The sequence below is a fragment of the Vulpes vulpes genome, chromosome 12 (genome assembly GCF_048418805.1).
Source record: "Vulpes vulpes isolate BD-2025 chromosome 12, VulVul3, whole genome shotgun sequence".
Taxonomy (NCBI): Eukaryota; Metazoa; Chordata; class Mammalia; order Carnivora; family Canidae; genus Vulpes; species Vulpes vulpes.
In genome coordinates, this window is record NC_132791.1 from 181,171,480 (window position 1) to 181,185,791 (window position 14,312).

Below are 14,312 nucleotides of genomic sequence, written 5' to 3' on the forward strand. Positions count from 1 at the left end.
AAAGGAAGAAATAAAACTGTTTCTATTTGAGATGATCTTATATATAGAAAATCCTAAAGACCACCAAAAAATTGTTAAAAATAAACAAATTCAGGTAAGATACAAGATACAAAATCAACATATAAAATTAGTTGGGATTCTGGGGCTCCTGGCTGGCTCAGTTGGTAGAGCATGTGACTCTTAATCTCAGGGTTGTGAGTTTAAGCCCCATGCTGGGTGTGGAGCCTACTTTATAAAATAAATTTTAAGGGCAGCCTGGGTGGCTCTGTGGTTTAGTGCTGCCTTTGGCCCAAGGCCTGATCCTGGAAACCCAGGATCGAGTCCCGCATCAGGCTCCCTGCATGGAGCCTGCTTCTCCCCGTCTATATCTCTGACTCTTTCTCTCTGTGTCTCTCATGAATAAATAAATAACATTTTAAATAAATAATTTTTAAAAAAACATGCTTATTAAAAAATCAGTTGGGATTCTATCCACTAACAACAAAAATCTGGGAAAGAAATAAAGAAAACAATCCCATTTACAACAGTATCAAAAATATAATTAGGAATAAATTTAACCAAAGATAAAAGATCTGTACATAGAAAGTTATGACACTGATGAAATATTAAAAATGACATGAATAAATGGAAAGATATCCCATGCTCATGGATCAGAAGAATTAATACTGTTAAAATGTCCATACTGCCTGAGCATGTCCATAGGTCATTGCAATCCCTACCAAAATTCCAATGACATTTCTCACAGAAATAGAAAAAAACAATCCTAGAATTTGGATGGAACTGCAAAAGACCCCCAATTAGCCAAAGCAATCTTGAGGAAAACAAACAAAGCTGAAGGTACCACATCTCCTGATTTCAAACTTTATCACAAAGCTATAGAAATCAAAAGAGTATGGTACTGGCATAAAAACAGACATACAGACCAATAGAACAGAATGTGAGAGCTCAGTCATCAACTAATATTTGACAAGGGACCTAAGAATACTCAAGGGGAAATGATAGTGTCTTCATTAAATGGTGCTGAGAAAACCAGAGTCACTTGCAAAAGATTGAATTTGGTCCCCTATCCTACATCATTCACAAATATTAACTTGAAATGGGTTAAAGACCTTTATGTAAGATCTGAAAATGCAAAACTCCTAGAAGAAAACATAGGATGAACAGATCCTCGACATTGGTCTTGACAATATATTGGACATGACACCAAAAGCATAAGCAGCAAAAGCATAAATAAATGAGTGTGACTGTATCAAACTAAAAACCTTCTGTACAGCAAAATAAGCAATGAATGGAAGGGGGAAAATATTTGCAAACCATGTATCTAATAAGAGGTTAATATCAAAATTATATGAAGAACTCCTACATCTCAATAGCAACAATAATAATACAGTTTTTAAAAATGGGCAGAAGATCTGGATAGACAATTTTCAATCCATACAAGTGGCTAACAGGTACAGGAAAAGATGCTCAACATTAGACACTAAGGAAATGCAAATCAAAACCACAATGAGGTATCATCTCACACCGTAATAACATGGCTATTATCAAAAAGACAAGAGATAACAAGTGCTGGCAAGGACGAGGTTATATGGGATAATATGGGATCCCCTGTGCAGTGTTGATAAGAATGTAAATTGGTACAGTCACTATGAAACAAAGTACGAAGGTGCCTCAAAAAACTAACGGAACTGCTATATGACTTAGCAACTCGCTTCTGGGTATAGATACAGAGGAAATGAAATCACTATGTAAGGTGTCTGTACCCCTGTGTCCACTGTGGCATTATTAACAATGGCAAGACTATTCTACTCTAAGCTCAACTTTTTAGATCCCACATACAAGTGAGATCATACAGTATTTTGTTATTAAAAATTTAATAGATATCAGATCAAAGATTGATTTTGAGGTGGGAAAAACAGGGAGATGTTGGTGAAAAAGTGAAAATCTCCAATTATAAGACGGGATATAATGTACACTATGGTGACTATAGTTACCAATACTGGCTTATATACTTGAAAGTTGCTAAGAAAGTAAATCTGAAATGTTCTCAACTCCCTCCTCCAATACATACTACACACAAAAGGTTAATTATGTGAGGTGATGCAGGTATTAACTAACCTTATTATTTTGCAATAATTATTATTTTGTAATAACCTTATTATTTTGCAATATATATATCACATCAACATGTTATACACGTTACACTTACACGATGTTATGTTAATTACATCTCAATAAATATGTCTCAATACATCTGGAAAAAGAATTTAACATTAAAAAAAAAAAGAAAAACAACATGATTAAACATGATTAAAGGAGAGGAAAATATATTATCCTTAAGCTTTCATCAGGTCCTCTTAAAGTTAAGTCCAGAATTCAATTCACAAAAGAAAGTGGATTTCTTATACCTTATTCTGTATTCCTCTGAATGAATTCAGCCTCCAGTAGTGGCTACAATATGAAATATGATTTCAAGTCACTTCCATTTAGAAGTGGGAGGGGGGGCAGGTGGAAAAATACCTTTCTTATGATTTCAAGCTATCTTTTTTAAACACTTGTATTTCAGTAAAAATAAATATATAAATAAAGCTTTCTTCGGGCTCCAGTTTTGTTTTTTAAAAAAAAACTTTATTTATGGGATCCCTGGGCGGCGCAGCGGTTTGGCGCCTGCCTTTGGCCCAGGGCGCAATCCTGGAGACCCAGGGTCGAGTCCCACGTCGGGCTCCCGGTGCATGGAGCCTGCTTCTCTCTCTCTCTCTCTCTCTCTCTCTCTCTCACTGTGTCCCTATCATAAATAAATAAAAATTAAAAAAAAAAACTTTATTTATTTGAGAGAGAGAGAGAAGGAGCAGTGAGGAGGGACAGAGGGAGAGAGAAAGAGAAAAGCAAACTCCTCACTGAGCAGGAAGCCCAAGTCGTAGCTCCATTCGGGACCCAGAGATCCTGCCCTGAGCCGAAGGCAGACACCCAACCGGCTGAACCACTAGGTGCCCCTAGACTCCCAATTCTTAACTCTTACTTGACACATGAGAAAAATCAAAATCAATCTTTGATCTTCTGATATCTATTAAATTTTTAATAACAAAATTGGGGGAAGGGAATCCTTCCAAGCTCTTCCCCTAACAGATACATGTCTATCCTGTGTTGAAATAACATCATGTAAGAGATGAAACAAGAATATCTACTTTGAATCAGGCACTAAACACCAGCAAGCATGCTTTAACACATCACATAAGGGAGGTTGAGTCAAATCTTCTTCATCTTAAACTCCTGTTATCTTAAGTAGTAGCAATCATTATTAGCCAAATCAAAATATTAAAGACGATTAGGAAAACCCTAAGCAGTGTTCCTAAAAGTAGGAAGAGTACATATAATGAAATTGATGGGTAGGACCCAGGAAAGAATATCAAAAGCTCCCTGATTACACTGGAAGGAGACCAAAATTCAGAGCAAAAGTCTCTAGTATTCCTCCGAGCGGCCACATCCTCTGGTGCTATGGGGAAGGTAAAAGTTCTTTAAAGCCAGGGCAAACAGGGCCCCTGGGTGGCTCAGTGGTTGAGCGCCTGCCTTTGGCCCAGGTCACGATCCTGGGGGCCTGGGATCCTGATCCTGCATCAGGGTCCCCGCAGGGAGCCTGCTTCTGCTTCTGCCTGTGTCTCTGTTTCTCCCTCTGTGTCTCTCCAATAAATAAATTAAAAATCCTAAGACAAAGCAAAACAAAACAAAAACAGGGCAAATAGGGGTGCCTGGGTGGCTCAGTCAGCAAAGCATCTACCTCCAGCTGAGGTTATGACCTCAGCCTCCTGGTATCCAGCCCCACATCCCCCTCTGTCTGCTCCTCTCTCTCTCTCCCTCTGCCTGTCACTCCCACCGCTCAGGCTTTCTCTCTCAAATAAATAAAATCTTTAAAAACAAAGAAAAGACAGGGCAAACAATAAGCAAATAATTCAAGTTGCTTAAATATTGTTCTTGCTTAAAATCAGAAATATAAACTTGTATGGAGTTAAATAATTTGCCTCCTGCATTGCCCCCTCTCTTCGTCTTCCTTTTTCCTCTTTGCTAGCTAAACACCAAAACATATTTCGTATTGGTTTTCACCCTGACTTCGACCCTTACCTAAACTTTCATCTGAAAATCAACCTGGGGGCGCCTGGGTGGCTCAGTAGGTCAAGTGTCTTCCTTCCTTCAGCTCAGGTCGGCATCCCAGGGAGACCCAAATCTGCCTCTCTGCTCAGGAGGGAGCCGGCCTCTCCCTCTCCTCCCAGTTCATGCTCTATCTGCCAAATAAATAAAACCTTAAAATTGAAAAAAAAAAAAAGTAAAAAGGGAAAAGAAAAATCAACCTGAACGGTCTGACTCCAGGCACAAATTAATTGAATTCTTCTAGCCCTGGTTAAATGGCTAAGTAACATAAACCGGTGGGACAACATAAAGGCAGGCTGATGATCTGCCAAGTGTCCGCAGTGGTTATTAAGGGTTAATTCCCCAACAATTAAAAAAAAAAAAAAATGATGTGATAAATCACCAGATGGACTTCAACGACGTTCCCTATCGCTAAAGACCTGAAGTCAAGAAATTCTGCAGGAGCCTGGCTTGGAACAAAGGTGACCATTTTCTGGGTGGTTGGAGATATGAGCTAATGAGATATTACTTTTTTTCCTAGAATTTTTTTACTCCGGTCTTCAAATGCGGTGGGGGTGGGGGTGGGGTGGGGGCTGCAAACTGGGAAGACCGAAAACGAGCAGCCGCTGCGGGTGCCGGTGCAGGGCCCACACCAGGAGGTCAACCTTTGTGAGTCTCCGCGGCCCCTCGAGCTTCCAAGTCCCGGGCAGCTCGCGGCGACTCGCCCGGGGCGGGGCCCGCCTCCCCCCGGCCTCCCGCCTCCCCCCGGCCTCCCGCCTCCCCCCGGCCTCCCGCCTCCCCCCGGCCTCCCGCCTCCCCCCGGCCTCCCGCCTCCTCAAGATGGCAGCAGGCGCGAAAACCCGGGGCGGCGCGCGCGGCACTCTGGGAGCGGAAGTGGGGAGGCCCCGCGGCGGCGGCCGGGCCGGAAGGGGCGGGGCCGGGCCTGGAGCGTCCGCGAGAGCCGCCGCGGCTGCGGGAGTGTGCGGGTCGCGAGGGCTGAGGCCTGGCGGGCGGGCTGCGTCGCGATGCCGGAGCTGGCGGTGCAGAAGGTGGTCGTTCACCCCCTGGTGCTGCTCAGTGTGGTGGATCACTTCAACCGGTGAGCGCGGGCGCGGGCGCGGGCGGCCTCCCGGGATCGCCGCTGCTGAGTCACGGGCAGGCTGGGCCGGGGTGGGCACCGACTCGCCCGCGGCCCGGACCGCTCACGGGCCGCGAAGCCTAAATCCCAGGCTCGCCCCCGCCCCCGCCCCCGGCCCCGGCCCCGGCCCCGGCCGGCAGTCCGCAGCCCGCAGCCCGGACTGGCCGTGCCGTTTGCCCACGTCGGGGCGCTGCCGCAGTCGGGGCGCGGAGGGCGGGGCCGCGGGGGGCGCCTCCGTTTGGCCCCGGTGCCCCCCGTCACCTCGTGGGCGCCTCCGTGCCGCTGGAGGCTGTGCCCGGCCTTCCGGCCTCGGCGCCCAGAACGGGCTCCCTTGGCAGGGCCGTGGCGTCTGAGCAGGACTCGCTCGCCTTTGATGATGACCTGAAACCTGCACTAGGTGCCAAGCCCCTTCTTTTGAAAATGAGAGCGTCGGTAGGTTTGGGCATTAATGAAGAAGCTGGGACGTCCCGCGAGGGTTTCTTGCGCCTTCCCTTCCCTTGCCTTGGAGCCGTTCTTCCCGCTGGACCTGTTACACGTGTTCATAACTTTTACAAGGTAATTGCTCCCATTGGCAAGTGTAAAGACCCGCCGGGGAGCGTCTGCTGTAACGTCGGTCGTGAAGCGCCGGTTCCCCTGCAGCTTGCCTTGGACGACCCACTCCCTGAACCAGAGCTAATAACACAGGGCTCCGTGGGGTTCGGGGTCCCCAGCTTTGTAGAGGCCTCAGCCTAAGGGACAGGCGTGCGTTCCCACTGTCCCGCCGGCACGCCTTCCTCCCACAGGGTACTGGACGTGCCACTGGGACAGGCTCCCTCTCACCTGTGTCCAGGGGACGGAGTGCAGACACCCGCTGCTAGCTGCGGCGTCGTAATAACACATGTCGGGTTTTTATTTTTTTAAAGATTTTTTTATTTATTTACTCATGAGAGAGAAAGAGGCACAGACACAGGCAGAGGGAGAAGCAGGCTCCATGCTGGGAGGCCGATGTGGGACTTGATCCTGGGTCTCCAGGATCAGGCCCTGGGCGGAAGGCAGCACTAAAGTGCTGGGCCACCCTGGCTGCCCAGATGTAGAGTTTTTTAAAAGAATAAATAAACAGATTTTTGTAGACCAATAGAAAAGCACATGAGTGTGGAAGTTTCCTTTGAAGGGTGAAAATTCGGTGTATAAGATTTCCCCAAAAATCAGAACCACCAGGGATACAGAATCCTTCACTCTGACCCAAATCCCAAATTCAGTGAGCATTTATAGATTTGCCAGACCAGATGTTTAGGAAAACATTACAGGGAAACCAGTGACTGTTAAGGAACTCAGGTTCGTTTCACGGTAGCCTGTGTCTTTCGTTTGAACGTAGGGTTCTAGTGTGCTCTGTGTCTCACGTCCACTAGTGCTTAGGGGAGAATTCTACATGACGGTCCATGAAATGAGATTGTGTAAGTGAAACACTTGCAGCTCCTGAGGACAGAGTCACTGAGGAGGTTTGACAAGTAGGTAGAAATTCCGAAGCAAGCCCTTCCTCACTCCTCCAGCCATCCTGTCAGTGTGATCAGTCACCAGCTCACTTCTGATCCTGCCTGGTGAAGCCATTCGGAGACCACAGAGGGTGCACGCCTACCTCGGCATCAGAACCCACTTTCTGAGCCCCTAGATGGTTCAGAGAAGTAGGACTTGTGGTGGGGCTTGTCTGCATGGAATAGATACCCCAGAGAACACCTGGCAAGCCAGCCCATGAACATGGTCTGCTTTAGCATCTTTATCTCTGACAATATTTAAGGATACAGAAGATGGGGAAAGTTTAAAGGAGAAAAGTGCAAAAGAAAAAATTAAAAGTGGCAGCATAATTTAAATATACTTTTCAAACACCAACCAAATAGCATTTTAAAACTCTTAAGCCCTGCGGGGGGGGGGGGGGGGTTGGTGTCCATTTTCTCCATTTTAAGGTTCTAGAAAGTTTGACATTTTTCCAAGCATGTGTTTTTTGGAGTCAACAGTGTAAATACTACCAATATACAAAGTTGGTGAGTTACCCATTGTATTTATTAGAATTTAATATTAAGGACTGACCTGACACTATTACATTGGTTTAGTGGGATTAGTTCCCAGGTAAGTGGAGTTGTATCTGTACCATTGATATTTCGTATTGAGTGTCTAATTGTTGGCTCCATGTCTCTGTGTGCCTATCAGACTGACTTTCTGCTTTCTCCTTCAGAATAGGCAAGGTTGGAAACCAGAAGCGCGTTGTCGGTGTGCTTTTGGGGTCATGGCAAAAGAAGGTACTCGACGTATCCAACAGTTTTGCAGGTACAAGACAAGTCTTACATTGTTCTGCACCTGGCTTAAAATGTTAATTATCTTTAAAATTAATAAAAGAGACTTTTGTGATTTCCATTTTTACTACAACTCAGAAATTCTGTCAGAATTGCTGAAGTATAGGAAGGAAGCTAAAAGTTACTCACTAAACTGAAGAGTAAATATTTTAAATTTGCAGGCCATATGGTCTCCATTACAAGTGCTCAGCCCTGTATTGTAGCAGCAAAACAACTATAGACAGTGTGTTGACAAAAGGATAACTGTATTCTAGCAAAAGTTTATAAAACCAGTCAGCTCTGATGTCGTTTATAAATCCCTGCACTAAACTATTAACCAGTTATGGGTTGGCAGGGGGAGATGGAGACCATTACTTTTTCCTCGGTGTCATGAACCTTTACAAGAATGTGTCCATGTATTTTATGGTTAAAGTAAAACAAAGAACAAAATAATTGCCCTAGAGTGAACTCTAGACTAGATCACAAACTCCAAAATCTGAAAGGACCAAACAGTAATGTTATTTGTCAAAGGGAAATAATTAGGAAGTGATGGGCCTGTTAGCAAACTGACGGGTGTGTGTCCATTTTAAAGGGGGAAACTTCATCTGGCTCTGGCCAGTTGTTGCCAGATCTTCAATTTCAAGAGAAGCTGGAAGTCTGGATTTTTATATGAAATCTCCCAGTCTTTAACGAGTGCAACTCAAAGATAATTTTAATACCATGCTGTACAAACCGCTTAGGTGGATCAGATGTGGCATGGCGTCTCCTATCTAGCACCCTAAACTGAATCTTATTTTTCTTTTTCTTTAGTCCCTTTTGATGAAGATGACAAAGATGATTCTGTCTGGTTTTTAGACCATGATTATTTGGAAAACATGTATGGAATGTTTAAGAAGGTCAATGGTATGTCTTGATGTTTTGTTTTTTAAGAAGGCATTGTGGCATTGATTTATGTGTGTATTTGTGTGTGTGTGCGTGCGCGCAGGTACATGCCCTCATGTCTTTCCATTTCTCAGTATTCCCTTCTCTTTGTTTAATGTCAAGGGCTTTGACCTAGCTGCACTTAAGACCAGTGGCAGTAGAGGAATGAGACAGAATAAATGAGAAACAAGAGTAGCAATTTAAGGCCAGCTAGACCTACCTAGGTTTTAGATCTGGCCCTCTGTAGCAGAAAAGTGAAGAACTGTCAAAATCCACCTGCCTCTAGAGCTTAAGTACCATCAAGGTAAATGTATCTCTGTCACATGTGTCATTTTCATTTTATTTCATTGCTTTAGAAATGTTTATTCCCACAACAGTCACAATTCCAATCTGTGACGTAGACTTACATTCATTTATATGTTGCCTTGGAATTATGTTCTAGTGTCGTGTGTGACTAGTCTAAACTAGTCTGAAATACAGATATCTCTGGATTTCCCTGCTTATTTTCTGAGAATTTTGTTTTTCAGTTTTAGATTTCACAAGTATGTCAGGGTTGAAAATAGATGTCTAGAATTTTGAAAAAGGTAGAGAACATAAGGATTAGAGTTCTTAACCACCCTTTTTGAGAGAATTCTATAGATCTTCATGTAACAGTTCAAATTCACTAATGTTTTCCTTCCAGCCAGAGAAAGAATAGTTGGGTGGTACCACACAGGCCCTAAACTACACAAGAATGACATCGCCATTAACGAACTCATGAAAAGATACTGCCCTAACTCAGTAAGTATACTTTATCTTTAAAACTCTTGAGTGAGGGGAATCCCTGGGTGGCTCAGCAGTTAATCGTCTGCCTTTGGCCCAGGGTGTGATCCTGGAGACCCGGGATCGAGTCCCACGTCGGGCTCCCTGCATAGAGCTGGCTTCTCCCTCTGCCCCCCTCTCTCTCTCTCTCTCTCTCTCTCTCTCTCTCTCATAAATAAATAAATAATCTTTAAAAAATAATAATAATAAAAATAAAACTCTTGAGTGATATCCTTCCAGCTGGCTTATATAAGCATCCTAGGAAGGATTCGAGTAGCCTATCATTTCACTGCTTTTTCTCTAAACTGCTTGTGTTAATTGGTAGTGTTATGTATATAGTACATGGTGACCCAGGATATTTAGTAAATAGCAGTAATCGTTTGCTAAGTGCATCATCCTCTCAATAGCTATATGGGGTTCGTTCTCCTCCTTACAAGGAAACGGAGGTTCAGAATTATTAGTAAGGTCTCCTACATTTTGGCACCAGGATCAAACCGTTGGTTGTCTTGATTCTGACTTCCTCATGCTTGATAACGACACTATACTCCCTCTCAGCTTGTTAATGGATGGGGGTGAAGAGCAGAGAAGATGGTGGGATCACATGAAATGTAGATTCATTTTTGCTGAAAATTCCAGCTCTTGTCTAATTGAATGAATGAAATAGCTTCAGTAATCATCATCAGAAACACAGCTGTGATTTTTCCTTCTGTGCTTGGTATGAGGTGGTGTGGTAAGGTGTGTTTTTCTCCCAGGTACTGGTCATCATTGATGTGAAGCCAAAGGACCTGGGACTGCCCACAGAAGCATATATTTCAGTGGAAGAAGTCCATGATGTAAGTCCTTTTGCTATGAGCCAACAAGATTAGATCCACTGCTTACTGGAGAATTTGAATTTTATGTTGTTTTTAAGTCAACAAATCTTCTCTCTCTAACAAAGAGTAGGTTGCTGATTTCTGTAAACAGTTTGATATTATGTCCCCCCTGCCCCCGGGTTTTTAAATCCTCAAGTTTTAGAAATCAAGAGGACCACAGAAATCTAAAAATAATCCCCTTTTACACATGAAATCGAGGCTCAAAGTCATCATATGATTGCCCAGAGATGTTTATAGCAAAGTAAATGCAGAGCCTGGTGAGCTTAATCTAATGCACTTTCCACTGTTTAGCTCCCCTGTGCCAGCATTTCTTTCTCCTTGAAACTTTTCTTTTCCTATAGCTGAGACAGAAGTTTTCTGGAGCCAGATGGCAAGACCCATCTGTGTGATTTGACACCTGAGTACTCAGCTCTACAGCATCCGGTACCTGCTGTGTGCTTTGGGAGTAGACCTGAAGAGGTGCCGAATTTAGCTTTTCTCTGTTTCCAGGAAAACTAATTTCAGATTCTAGGGTAGCATTTGATGTGAAAATAGATGTGTGTTTTGTTCTGACCTTAAAGTTTTGCACTTGAGCTCAATCTTGAATTTCCAAAGTCAAAAGTCTGAGAGATAAAAATAAAAGTCTTTGGATTTAGATATGTAGACTTTATCCTTATATTCAGTTTTTAAATCAGGAAAAAAATTTTTATGTTAACTCCTGCAAATATTGTTTGCACAGAGATCTGTCCACCTGTTTCTTTTTGCCTTGTCACCAGGGAGCTTAGATCAAAATTTATTTCCTTGTTACAATAAGACTTTTAATACAGTTTAATACAGTTTTTTATGTTAATTTTACCCTGCCTTTTTCAAGAAGGAATCCGAGGCTCCTGTACACACACACACACACACACACACACACAAATAAAGCAAGATTTTAAATATGGGACAGAAGGGACATGAAGGCCACAATATAAGATGAAGCCAAGGGAAAATGAGCACCTGAAAAGGCATGCCGTGAGGACCTGACCATTCTAGCATACAACGTCAAGAGGAAAATGGTATTTGCAGGATTCACACTGTCCTGGCAAAGTAATAACTGCTAACATAATATACCTCTTAGTATAAGTTAAGTGACTTTACCAAGGTCTCACAGCTCCCTTGTACATGGCAGAGCCAGGCTTGGAACCCAGGCGGTCTGGCTACAGCGTCTATCCTCACTGCTGTGCTGTCCTGCCTTGCAGACGTCTTATAGACGTTACAGATGTGCAGCCTCTTCTGGCACAAGAGCTAAGGAAAGTTGCTCCTGAATCCCGTCGGGAAGTCACTAGGTGATACAGTGAACCGTATCCTTGGACGGACCCTTTGATTCATTTAGGCCACCAGAAAGCTGGTTTTTCTGACTGTACTGTTTTGGTGCTCTGGCATCATTTGATCTAAAGGACAGTAGGTGGTTAAAAGTTAGATTATCTGACTTGAGCTTGCCTCCTGTACGGGTATTCTATGTACTGCCAATTCTAGAAAGAAGTATATCCTATAAAAATCAACCTAATTGAGACCTCCTCAAGTGTCCATCCCCACAGTGGGCATAAGGGATTATCAGGATTTTCCTCAAACACTGAGCAGGGCCACTGCAGTGGCCGTTTAGAAGGCTGGGCTTTCAAAGCAAACCTTACCCGTTTCTCCGGCACACAGGAAGCCTAGTAATTCACCATGAGGTGATTCGACTGAAAACACGCAAACACGCTGTTAAAGGAACATGTACCAGCGTGTTTGAAAGTAAATAACTATAGTTGAGCCTCCTCTCCCAGGATGGAACGCCAACCTCAAAAACATTTGAGCATGTGACCAGTGAGATTGGAGCGGAGGAAGCCGAGGAAGTTGGAGTCGAGCACTTGTTACGGTGAGCCTTAAGATAGCATCAGGACCATAAATGGCCCCAGAGGCTCTATCAGGAGTGGAGAGACCTGGTTGCCAGGCCTGGGTTGTTTCTGGAGCGTCCTGAGTTAGAATTTGTGACCATGGGCAGTGTGGCTGGTGACAGGAATGCGTGTGGGAAGGAAATGCAGGTGCATGTCCTGTGTATGCCATTTTCACTGAAAAAAAGCTACATGTCAGAATGGGCTTTTAAGATACCATAACCCTGACTTAGTTTGAAAGGGTCACAGGTTTTCTGAGGTAAGATTCCTTCCATTCAGAAAGGTAGTCCTGATTGATGTACGCCTCTCACCACATCGTATGATGCAGGTAGGGAAATGGCACTCTTCTCAAGAGCAAGAGCAAGGAAATTGAAATAGATAGCTTTTCCTTAAATGAAAGTGGTTTCGTTTTAGTTCTTTTTTGAAATCTGCCCTGTGATGAGAAAGATGAAATACATGCCTCCAAATAAAAACAAAACCAAGGCAGTTTATAAAATGATGAAGTAACATTCTTCTGAAAACTTGTCCCTCCCCCACAAAGCGGCAGGTTTGCCTAGCTTTTTGCAAACCTGGATGATAATCCAGTACGCTGACGCTTTTTCCCACCTTTCTTCTTGTGGGTGATCACAGAGACATCAAAGACACTACGGTGGGCACTCTTTCACAGAGGATTACAAACCAGGTCCATGGTTTGAAGGGACTAAACTCCAAGCTTCTGGACATCAGGAGCTACCTGGAGAAAGTGGCCACGGGCAAGCTGCCCATCAACCATCAGATCATCTACCAGCTACAGGATGTCTTCAACCTGCTGCCGGACGTCAGCCTCCAGGAGTTTGTCAAGGCCTTTTACCTGAAGACCAACGACCAGATGGTAGTGGTATACTTGGCCTCACTGATCCGTTCTGTGGTCGCCCTGCACAACCTCATCAACAACAAGATCGCCAACCGCGATGCAGAGAAGAAAGAAGGGCAGGAAAAAGAAGAGAGCAAAAAGGATAGAAAAGATGACAAAGAGAAAGAGAAGGAGAAGGAAAAGGGTGACAGCAAGAAAGAAGAGAAAAAGGAGAAAAAATAAAACCTGTAGCTTTTTAATTTGTAAATTAAAATCTTATAAACGAACTCAGTGTGCCACTTGAGGGTTCTTTTTATTTTAAGTGCTTGTTGAAAAGCTGTACCGGTGAGAACTCTGGCCCAGGTCCCTCTTGCTGTGGCAGAGAAGCGAGTGGACAGGGCCTGAGGCCACACCTTCAGGGCCACTGAGGCTGCTGGGGTGGGGGATATGAGAGCTCAGGCTGCAGGCCCTGCGAGAAGAGTGAAGGGAAGGTAAACATTATTGGTCCTCTTCACTCTTCTACCTATAAAACTGGAAGTTGAATTTTCCCAATCTCACAAGACTCTTGGGGTTGGTTATTGGCAATCTGCAAAACCGCAAAAGGGAATGCATGAATTCCATAAGCCTTAGAACGCCCTGAGTTCTGAGTCATTGAACTCTGTACCCGTAGCCCTGGCACCCTCAGGGCTCAGGATCCAGCTCCATTTATTGTTTACCTTTCAAGACACAATTAAATGACTTGGTTTTTAACCCTGTGTTCTAGTCGTTTTTGATTCTGAGAGTGACAGTCGTTTTCAGAAGCAGCCAAGACTTAGTTTTTCATTGAAGCTGCCCTACAGAATTAGACTTGGAATCTTTCATGGAAGAGAGACTGACTCATTCCTTTAAGAACAGCCTGATGGTGAGAAGAGCTCTCAACTGAGCCCAGAAGACCTGGGTTTGTGCCTCAGGTTTGTCATCTGTGAAATCTCTAGACTAGGTTTTCATAAAGGACACAATGCAATAGGTCTAGGTACAACAGACCCCAAGGTTAGTTCCGAGGATGGAACAAAGTTTCCCCAAAATAAATGCTCAAGGCTCAGCACAAATAAATACTTAGTCATTTGACCTACAGTAGTCGCTCAGATAATTTCCTCTCTTGAGCAGATGGCACCTAAGAGTTCTCTAATGCACCAAATGGATTATCAATGTGCAAAAATTTAAGAATATAATAAAATGGCACTAAAACTAAGTCCGTTGAATCTCAGAAACCACTGAAGTCCTAATTTCTCGAAGTTTACCAGAGATGTCAATTTTTTTCCCAAAGAGCTAATTAGTGGGAATTAGAAAGTTGACAATATGATGTTTAAATGAGCTTTTATTCTACTTAATAGAAGCATGCCAACATAAGGGCTTACTTCAAGGTCCATGAAGATTTGGACATAA

The 14,312-nt window shown here is 43.7% G+C and overlaps 1 protein-coding gene across 1 annotated transcript; it reads left to right on the forward strand.

Moving 5' to 3' along the window:
* Positions 1-5,032: 5,032 nt before the first annotated feature.
* On the forward strand, positions 5,033-13,637 carry PSMD7 (proteasome 26S subunit, non-ATPase 7). Its single transcript, XM_026011598.2, has 7 exons — positions 5,033-5,221; positions 7,470-7,561; positions 8,377-8,469; positions 9,170-9,267; positions 10,041-10,121; positions 11,948-12,039; positions 12,686-13,637. Exons 1-7 carry the CDS (start codon positions 5,148-5,150, stop codon positions 13,128-13,130), a joined length of 975 nt encoding a protein of 324 aa, XP_025867383.1. The 5' UTR covers positions 5,033-5,147; the 3' UTR covers positions 13,131-13,637.
* Positions 13,638-14,312: the final 675 nt, after the last annotated feature.